This window comes from Eptatretus burgeri, chromosome 11 (genome assembly GCF_056783735.1).
Source record: "Eptatretus burgeri isolate ZD-2024b chromosome 11, Ebu_testis_v1, whole genome shotgun sequence".
NCBI classification, from domain to species: Eukaryota; Metazoa; Chordata; class Myxini; order Myxiniformes; family Myxinidae; genus Eptatretus; species Eptatretus burgeri.
In genome coordinates, this window is record NC_140971.1 from 65,818,820 (window position 1) to 65,830,460 (window position 11,641).

Below are 11,641 nucleotides of genomic sequence, written 5' to 3' on the forward strand. Positions count from 1 at the left end.
TTTTGGGGAAGAAGAAGAAGAAGAAAGGCAAATGGGGAAATGATAGGGTGAAAAGAGCAGAATCGCAGCAAAGTATGTGTTGTCTTTTGACTAAATCTGTCAGCGAAGTGGAGTAAAAATGCCTAGTCTATACCGTACTGTTCTGTAAAAGTGAAAAAAAATCATTAATATATGCTTCAAAAAATAAAAAAATAAAAAAAAACATACTGAACCATATCCAACCAAATTTTGCATGCTGCCTCAGGGTACCTCCCTCAAGTATGGTTTCTATCAGGGTAGCATCTCTGGAGGAGGGCGTTCAGGGTAGGGGGGAAGATCCCAATTCTCTCCATGCAAATGTGTATCGTATAGCGCCACCCCGTGGTAGCCAGTATCTTCTTATATAAATAAAGTTTAATTAACTTACCAATATGCATGATGGTGATGTTGAAATCCTTGCGAGAATAATTTGAAATATTCAAAAACTTTCATTTCACTCAATTTAAACAGAAGTTCAAATCAAGGCATTTAACAATGAGCCTCACTGCAAAGTGGAAGTGATTTGTGCTCACACCATATATAAGCAACAAGGATGGTTGGTCAAGATTTGTTTATTTAAATGCAGCCTTTGGCTGCTTGGCTAAATCCGTTTTTCTGGGGGTACAGCTGTGCCGCTGATGCGTTACCCCTCTGTTACCCGCATGTTGGTACTCATTTTGCTGACCTCAGAAGGATGACAGGCTGTCATCCCTACCTGGTGTTACTTCAACAGCCTGACAGGATCTTGACCTCAACATCCAAGGATTTTAAGCCAGCCATCTTAACTGTAAAGCCAACACACCAGGCCTGTTGATAGTGATGTTAGCTGACTTCCAAACAGATGGAAGATGACCTCAGGAAAATGATAGGATGATTAGAGCAGAATGTTTGTGAAGTTCATGTTGTGTTTTGATTATATATGTATGTGTGTGTGTGTGTGTGTGTATATATATATATATATATATATATATATATATATATATATATATATATATATATATATATATATATATATATATATATATATATATATATATACATATATATACACATATACACATACACACTGGTAAATCAAGTCAAGGAAGAAGTGTCACTCTCTTTTCCCCTTTGTGCAATCCTCCTTGCCCTCCTCTTCCCTATGCAGTGTACGTGATGAGGGGGGGAGAGGAGATGGGGAAGGAAGGGGCAAAGATTTGAAATCTTTCAGTCACATTTTACATGACATGGAATTGTGCATTACAAACTGTATTTCACATGCGCGTGGACATTTTTTAACATATCATGTGAAGGAAATAATTTGTGGAGATTACTTCATTTCTGTATCTTATGAATTGCTAGTAACCATTGTGTAAAACTATGTGCAGCATCCAACTCAAAATGTCCAAACGTCATACATGTCTATGCCCGTGGGCACATATGTATGTATATATATATATATATATATATATATATATATATATATATATATATATATATATATATATATATACATATACATATACACACACACACACACACACACACACACACACACACACACACACACACACACACACACACACACACCGTTTTAAAGCCTTTTTCCCTGAACATGGGTCAGCTTTTTGTGGGTTCCAATCATGGTACCCTTTCTTGTGGCAATGTTTTTACGTACGGATGCCCTTCCTGACGCCAACCCTTGAGTCACCTTCGACAAGCAGTGATAATTACTCGTATACTGGTGCTCATTTCGCCGACCTCGGAAGGATGACAGGCTGAGTCAGCCCCCCTGATGTTAATTCAGTGGCCAGCGGGTGATGTGATGTTAATTCAGTGATATATATACATATACATATATATACATATACATATACACATATATACATATATAGTGAGTCAAAAGTCGCGCACAATTTCTGTTTTTTCGGCTGTCAGATTCTTTCTGGGAAGTCATGTGATTAATAATTGTCTTGCAGATTATTAATTTTCGTAATTTATTTATTTTTGATTTTGTTTTTCAGGTTATTGCTGCGAGTTTGGAAAGTTACTGAATTTGCACCAAATTGAACCAATAACCAAATTGAACCTTTCAATGAATCAATGCATTGCAGCCGTGAAACATTACTACAAATGTAATGAACAACCAAAGATGGCGGCACGCCGTTTGGCACAGGAATTCGATATTAACCCACCTCAGGGAAGAAACATACGATTGATTGTCGAGAAATTTGAAGCAACAGGGTCGGTAGCCACTGCAAAGAAGTCCGGTCGTCGAAAACGGCAACGAATGTAGCTAAGGCTGAAGAAGCCATCAGAAGGCTGGAACAAAGTCCGCAAAAGTCAACATGCTCTTTATCTGCAGAGTTGGAAGTGAGCCAATCAAGTGTTATCCGTATCCTTCACCCGAAAAATGGAAATCTTACATTCTACGCTTACTGAATGCCCATCATGATGGAGATGACGGCCGCCGTCTTCAATTTTGCGAAGAGTTCTTAACTAAACTTCGCGAAGAGGACACAATGCGAGACAACATCTGGTGGTCAGATGAGGCATGTTTTAAGCTTAATGGCACAATTAACATACACAATTGTGTCAACTGGGCTGTGAATAACCCAAGCGTGACAGTTGAGAAGGAGGTAAATTTACCTGCAGTGACAGTTTGGGCAGCCATATCTCCATTAGGGATAATTGGACCCTTTTTCTTTGAGGGATCTGTCACTGCAGAAATTTACCTGGATATGCTGCAAACCTTCTTTTGGCCCAGGGTACAAGATCAGGACTGTTATTTCCAGCATGATGGAGCTCCACCTCATTATGGACGTTATGTTCGTCAGTGGCTTGATGAAAACTTTCCCAGAAAGTGGATCGGCCAATGCAGTCCGATCGAATGACCAGCACGCTCCCCAGACCTTACATCTCCAGATTTATTTATTTGAGGTTCATGAAAGACCTTGTTTATCGTGAAAAGCCACGTACCATTCAGGAATTGAAGGCTCAAATCACTGCAAAGTTTGAGGAATTGATATCGAACTCTGCAGACGTGTGTACCGCTCTGTGCCTGCTCGGCTGCAATTGTGCATCGATCACGAGGGAGGGCACTTTGAAAATTGCAAGCAAAACAGCTTGCTACAGTTCCGTTATAATTTTTTCTTGAATAAATGGATAGATAAACATGTCATTCATTTATTTATACTTTCTTGTACACTGTAATACAAATGGCAAACAAACAATCAACTGACAGAAATCGGGCGCAACTTCTGACTCACCCTGTATATATATGTATATATATATATATATATATATATATATATATATATATATATATATATATATATATATATATATATATATATATATATATATATATATATATATATATATATATATATATAGATATATATATATATATATATATATATATATATATATATATATATATATATATATATATATATATATATATATATATGCATATACATATACATATGTATATATATATATATATATATATATATATATATATATATATATATATATATATATATATATATATATATATATATATATATATATAACCGGGCGTAGTGGCGTGCGCCTGTAATCCGGCTACTTGGAGGCTTGGGTTGGAGGATCGCTTGAGGACGGGTGCTCTGCGCTGGGCTGCGCTATGAGAGGGTGTAGGGCATCCCGGAATCATGGCAAAACCCAATCCTTAACCCTGTGTCGTAAGAGGCGACCAGGGTTGCGTCAGGAAGGGCATCCGGCGTAAAACCTGTGCCAAATCAGTATGCGGATCATAAAGGAGGATCCGCTATGGCGACCGCTTACGGGAGCAGCCGAAAGAAGAACAACAACATATATATATATATATATATATATATACATATATATATATATATATATATATATATATATATATATATATATATATATATATATATATATATATTAGATTCTCCTGATTCGAATGCATGAATATTTTCCTGCCTGCAGAAGCTGTCAGTCAACGACAGACCGCCGATGAGTGAGGAAGTGTAAGTGAGCGCCATCGGATTTTCATTTTTGACAAAATGACGGAAAAACTTGAACATCGCTACTGCATCAAATTTTGTGTAAAGCTTGGCGATTCCCAAGTGGAAATGATCCGCAAGACTCTTCAGGCCTTCGGGAACGAAACAATGGGCACCACACAGACAAAAGAGTGGTACAACCGCTTCAAAGATGGTTGCACATCAGCGGAAAGGGAAGCACGTTCTGGTAGGCGCTCAACATCCCGAAATGAGACTGTCATTGACCAAGTGTGGACCCTGCTGATGCAGGATCGTCGAATCACGATCAGAGAACTTGAAGACGAGGCCGGCGTCAGCATTGGATCCGTTCATTCCATTGTCACTCAGGATTTGGGCTTAAAGAGAATCTCAGCGAAGTTCATGCCAAAGCTGCTAACGATCGAGCAGAAGTAACTGCTTTTGGAGAACGCACAGGACATGCTGGAGAATGTGAACAGCGATCCCAACTTCTTCAACACAGTGATCACTGGCGATGATACCACAGTGATCCGTCATTTTGTCAAAAACGAAAATCCGACGGCGCTCATTTACACTTCCTTACTCATAGGCGGTCTGTCGGCGACTGACAGCTTCTGCAGGTGGGAAAATATTCACGCATACAAATTAGGATCGCCTACATACATGCACCAAACCACGCCTCCCTAGCTTCATTTGTTTACGCATGTAAAATTAAGGTTGGATACTTTTTGAAAACACCTCGTGTGTATATATATATATATATATATATATATATATATATATATATATATATATATATATATATATATATATATATATATATATGTATATATATATATATATATATATATATATATATATGTATATATATATATATATATATATATATATATATATATATATATATATATATATATATATATATATATATATATATATATATATATATATATATATATATATATATATATATATATATATATATATATATATATATATATATATATATATATATATATATATATATATATATATATATATATATATATATATATATATATTACTATACACATACACACATACATATTTATATATATATACATATATGTATACACACACATATATACATATATATATATACATATATATATATATATATATATATATATATATATATATATATATATATATATATATATATATATATATATATACACACATATATATCTTCTTCTTCTTCTTTCAGCTGCTCCCTTTCGGGGTCGCCACAGCGGATCATCCGTATGATCCGCATTGTGATTTGGCACATGTTTTACGCCGGATGCCCTTCCTGACGCAACCCTGGTCGCCTCTTACGACACAGGGATCTGTTACACCTATTTTAACCGGGGTATACACCGGCCCAGTCCACTGGTACTCATTTCGCCGACCTCGGAAGGATGACAGGCTGAGTCAACCCCCTAGTGTATTAATACAGTGACCCAACGGGGCTTGAACTCAGAACCTTTTGGATCCCAAGCCGGCTGCCCTAACCACTGCGCCAACACCAGGCTCATATATATATATATATATATATATATATATATATATATATATATATATATATATATATATATATATATATATATATATATATATATATATATATATATATATATATATATATATATATATATATATATATATATATATATATATATATATATATATATATATATATATATATATATATATATATATATATATATATATATATATATATATATATATATATATATATATATACACACATACATATTTATATATACACACATACATATTTATATATACACACATACATATTTATATATACATATATGTATATACACACATATATACATATATGTACTGAATTGTCCTCTGCAGAGTGTGTGTGTGTCACACTCATTTTTGTAATACAATTCCATAACCCTGGGCAAATTGCTCAGAAATTTGCGAGACCACATCTTGCTATAATTCACCATCTGTCCGTCTGTCTGTTCCCAGGTGGCGCAAAAACGGCTGAACCGATCGCAACCATTTTTTAGGTGTGTAATCCTGGGACCCCTTGGAGTAAAATATGCATAAATATAATAGCATAACCCCCATGACGGCTCCCGTAGGGAGCGGGTGCTTCTCGTTATTGTGATACACAGTCAACGTCACAATAAAAAAACTGCAATTATTCGAGAAATTTATGTTAAAACAATAAATAACGATGCTCTGGGTGATCAAGCATTTCACATCGGGTACCCCCCTCGGCGGGATGATGGGCATATCTCTGCTTATGCCGAGGCCTTTCTGTATCACCGACAAAGATGAATTTTTATCAGGAATTGAACCAATTAATTTATGTTCTCCCTTAACCCTAGTCGTTCCCAGCATCCCTTGTTTGTTCATCCCCATCTACTTTCTAACTCTGCCCTGATGTTGGTGTTTTCCCCCTTTCTCCTGCTTATCCATTTGGTGTGTTGTGTTCGGATCTTCTTCTGTGTCATCGCTCTTCCACGAGATTAGAATATGCATAAAAAAGAAAAAATACATATATATTGCATTTCGGCATTTATATTCCGTATGGAGAATAGAAATTAATATGAAGTGTCCAACCAGGGGACTATACTGATTGTAAGAAGTCATCGTACGATCCTTTACGACCTCAAATAAGGAAATTATTCGGCCATTTGGCCCATCATTGTCGATGTGCCCTCCCGGATTCATATTTTTTGCTCCAGCTTTAAACATAAATCTTCTTAATGGTTTATTAAAGTCTAAATAACCCGATCCCCTGATCAGGTGACCCAACGTGTGTGTGTGTGTGTGTGTGTGTGTGTGTGTGTGTGTGTGTGTGTGTGTGTGTGTGTGTGTGTGTGTGTGTGCGTGCGTGCGTGCGTGCGTGCGTGCGCTCCAACCAACGCTGTTTGACTGGGTGAGTATTATTTTGAAGTTTAAGGGTTATTCCTTATAACTAGTAACAATGCCCTGATTTGCTCGTGCAGGGGTTAAAATCCGAGCTTTATACATCGATAAATGAACCGACAACACACTTTAATTTGCGGAGACGATGACGGCAGTGCACGTGTTCATGGAACAGTTTTATTAACTCCGCCACTGAAGGTGGAACGAGGTTGTGTTTTCACTCCTGTCTACCTGTCTGTCTGTCTGTCTGTGAACAGGATATCTCAAAATGTTGTAGAAGGATTGACACGAAATTTGGTGGAGATGTTGGGTGTGTGACAAGGACGAAATGATTAGATTTTGGTGAATATCTGAATCTGGATACTTGAATTTTTAAAAGTGATTCTTCACCATTGAGAGAAATTTGGTTAAAACCGACAGACACACACACACACACACACACACACACACACACACACACACACACACACACACACACACACACACACACACACACACACACACACCACACGATGCATTCAAAACTGATCGGATCCAGACAAAACTTGGTGGATAGGTTGGGTGTGAGACAAGGACGAATCGATTCGATTTTGGTGAAGAACCGAATCTAGATCCGGATGAGAATTTTAAAATTTTTAAGTGATCACCATTGAGAGATGGGACCAAAAACGATATACAGCATATAGCATTGTATTTGAAAAAAAAATTGTGCACGAATCATGACAAATCTAACTGGATGAGTTGGTTCGGTGACAAGTACAAGGCGATTCGATTTTGCTTCAGGTCCGAATCCAGATCAGTCCTATCAGTTGGATACAAAACGTAAACTGCATGTTCAGCCTTGAGGAGGTAAGCACTCTACCGAGTGTCGTTGAAGTTTGAAGTGTGCGTTCACGTGTGTATTTCCCCACAAATTGAACTCGTTTGGAAATCCTGCGAAGAGCCTACCGGACCAACTCAAGTGCCTGCCAGGAGCGCTTACTGCAAGGAAGGTCACTCGGAGTGTGGGGGTGTCGAGGAGAGGTCATTGGCGGTGTGTGGTTACTGAGGAAGAGCAAATGATGAAGGGAGTTGTTGGGTCATAAAGTCCCCGTAGAGCGTGAGTGGTTGTTAAGAAGGCATTGAGTGCGTTTTCCTGGTGGAGCAGTTACCTCATGGGTGTCCGGGCCATATCTTCTCATCGAGGAAAGGTCACTGACAAAAGGTCCATACTATCAGGGAGACGGTCCTCGTGAAAAAAAGTTTCTCGGAAATTGAACAGATATGGCATCGAGGGATGATCCTTGGGGAGTGATCACCGAGCAAATGGTCACTCGGCGGACAGACATTCGGTTGCCAGAGAATGGGTAACTCAGACAGGACAAGAGTCACTGGGAAGAGATACTCGTGCGCTAAATGGCCCGAATGAGTTTACAGTTGAGGATGCAGTTACTCAGGGAACAATAGTCATGGAAAAGTAGTCATCAGGAAACGGTCAATATTGGATGAATTACATGTGGGACTGATCCTAATTGGAGGGACCAACTCATGAATAATGAGCAAGTGAGCATGAGGCATTGTTAGGTTGAAAGGTGCTTTCACTGGGGGGACGGTCATTGAGAGTGCGGTCAATACATGGGCAAGCGTTCATCAAGGAGAGACCATCACTGATAAAATTCACCGTAAAGTGATCACTTGTCATATAAGCGAACGGTCACGACGCCGCTCACGCCTGGTGCTCCGTCGACACCATCGAAAGAGGGAGCTCGCTTCGAGACAGACACGGTTTCATTGTCATTTCCCGGGTTAAATTTACAGAAGGAGACAAAAGGTTAGACACACGCGACGTTGGATGTACAGCGGACATCACCTTACCGCTGAGCAGGAGTCGTGCGGCATGCTCCAGGGAGGGCTGCATCTTCTCCTCGTCAGCAGCACGCGGCCCGGAGCCCGCAGGGAGCCGCGCCTCGCCGTTCATCGCCCGCGGGTGCCCCAGAGGCGCTGCTGGGATTCCTCGAGGGCGTTGGGAACGAGAGACAGAGGGACAGAGAATAAGACGTCCTGCGCGGCGCTAATTCATACCTTCTCCCGCACACTGCGCTGCTTCCACGAATTTCCCGCCAATTATTTATCCACACAATATGTCTATTTCCCTCTGGGCTGCAGCCGCGCTTTTTCAACTCTGATGCTCGCCTGGAGCTCCTGGCGGGCGGTTCTGAGGATCTTGAGGATGAGAGGAAGAGCTTTGAAGGCAAGAGGTGCGGGAATGGGTGAATATTATAGGGGATGGAGCGGAACGCTTGATCGGTACTATGGTCAGGTAGAGGATGGGGGTGGGTGGAGTGGAATAAGAGGAGGAGATATAAAAGCGAGGAAGAGGTGGTGGGGAGCGGGCAGAGGGGTGAAGGAACATATTTGGGGGATTTCCACGAAATGCAGAGAATTAGTCCAGGAGACAGATGAGGAAGAGAAACCAATTTTAGAAAAAAACATGAGTGAAGAGGAAAAATAAATAAATAAGAAATTGGGTCGACGCTACCTGGGAAAGAATAATTTGCATTTTGAGGTCGTATATAATTATATGATATTGACATCCCATATAATGCAGCCTCCGAACTATAATATGGGAAGAAGCCACGTATAGAAAAAAAAGAACAATCCATGTGTCGAGAGAGGAAAAGCCACATGGATAGAGGAGAAGTCACGTGTAGACAAGCAAGAGTCAGGTGTAGAGAAATAAATAAGCCACGTGTCGAGAGACAAGGAGAGCCAGGCAGGTGTATACAAAGGAAGAAGCCACATGTTGAGAGAGAAGGAGAGCCAGGTGTATACAAAGGAAGAAGCCACGTGTTGAGAGAGGAGAGCCAGGTGTATACAAAGGAAGAAGCCACGTGTTGAGAGACAAGGAGAGCCAGGTGTATACAAAGGAAGAAGCCACGTGTTGAGAGAGAATGAAAGCCAGGTGTATACAAAGGAAGAAGCCACATGTTGAGAGACAAGGAGAGCCAGGTATATAGAAAGGAAGAAGCCACGTGTTGAGAGATAAGGAGAGCCAGGTGTATACAAAGGAATAAGCCACATGTTGAGAGACAAGGAGAGCCAGGTGTATACAAAGGAATAAGCCACATGTTGAGAGACAAGGAGAGCCAGGTGGATACAAAGGAAGAAGCCACATGTTGAGAGATAAGGAGAGCCAGGTGTATACAAAGGAAGAAGCCACATGTTGAGAGACAAGGAGAGCCAGGTGTATACAAAGGAAGAAGCCACGTGTTGAGAGACAAGGAGAGCCAGGTGTATACAAAGGAATAAGCCACATGTTGAGAGACAAGGAGAGCCAGGTGGATACAAAGGAAGAAGCCACGTGTTGAGAGACAAGGAGAGCCAGGTGTATACAAAGGAAGAAGCCACATGTTGAGAGAGAAGGAGAGCCAGGTGTATACAAAGGAAGAAGCCACATGTTGAGAGAGAAGGAGAGCCAGGTGTATACAAAGGAAGAAGCCACATGTTGAGAGATAAGGAGAGCCAGGTGTATACAAAGGAAGAAGCCACATGTTGAGAGACAAGGAGAGCCAGGTATATAGAAAGGAAGAAGCCACATGTTGAGAGATAAGGAGAGCCAGGTGTATACAAAGGAAGAAGCCACATGTTGAGAGAGAAGGAGAGCCAGGTGTATACAAAGGAAGAAGCCACGTGTTGAGAGACAAGGAGAGCCAGGTGTATACAAAGGAATAAGCCACATGTTGAGAGACAAGGAGGGCTGGTGTATACAAAGGAAGAAGCCACGTGTTGAGAGACAAGGAGAGCCAGGTGTATACAAAGGAAGAAGCCACATGTTGAGAGAGAAGGAGAGCCAGGTGTATACAAAGGAAGAAGCCACGTGTTGAGAGATAAGGAGAGCCAGGTGTATACAAAGGAATAAGCCACGTGTTGAGAGACAAGGAGAGCCAGGTGTATACAAAGGAAGAAGCCACATGTTGAGAGAGAAGGAGAGCCAGGTGTATACAAAGGAAGAAGCCACGTGTTGAGAGATAAGGAGAGCCAGGTGTATACAAAGGAATAAGCCACATGTTGAGATATAAGGAGAGCCAGGTGTATACAAAGGAATAAGCCACATGTTGAGAGACAAGGAGAGCCAGGTGTATACAAAGGAAGAAGCCACGTGTTGAGAGATAAGGAGAGCCAGGTGTATACAAAGGAAGAAGCCACATGTTGAGAGATAAGGAGAGCCAGGTGTATACAAAGGAATAAGCCACATGTTGAGAGATAAGGAGAGCCAGGTGTATACAAAGGAAGAAGCCACGTGTTGAGAGGCAAGGAGAGCCAGGTGTATACAAAGGAATAAGCCACATGTTGAGAGATAAGGAGAGCCAGGTGTATACAAAGGAAGAAGCCACGTGTTGAGAGATAAGGAGAGCCAGGTGTATACAAAGGAAGAAGCCACATGTTGAGAGACTAGGAGAGCCAGGTATATAGAAAGGAAGAAGCCACATGTTGAGAGATAAGGAGAGCCAGGTGTATACAAAGGAAGAAGCCACATGTTGAGAGAGAAGGAGAGCCAGGTGTATACAAAGGAAGAAGCCACATGTTGAGAGACAAGGAGAGTCAGGTGTATGCAAAGGAATAAGCCACATGTTGAGAGACAAGGAGAGTCAGGTGTATACAAAGGAAGAAGCCACGTGTTGAGAGACAAGGAGAGCCAG

At 40.4% G+C, this 11,641-nt stretch overlaps 1 protein-coding gene across 5 annotated transcripts in view; it reads right to left on the reverse strand.

Moving 5' to 3' along the window:
• The window catches only part of KHDRBS2 (KH RNA binding domain containing, signal transduction associated 2), a 162,118-nt gene extending 152,861 nt beyond the window's left edge, over positions 1-9,257 (reverse strand). For all 5 annotated transcript variants that reach the window (XR_015049417.1, XR_015049416.1, XR_015049414.1 and 2 more), the window contains exon 1: positions 8,817-9,257. Coding sequence is in view for 1 of the 5 variants with exons in the window: in XM_085846723.1 (XP_085702849.1) it covers positions 8,817-8,919 (103 nt within the window). In the remaining 4 variants the exon portion in view is untranslated. The remainder of the gene's footprint in view (positions 1-8,816) is intronic.
• Positions 9,258-11,641: the final 2,384 nt, after the last annotated feature.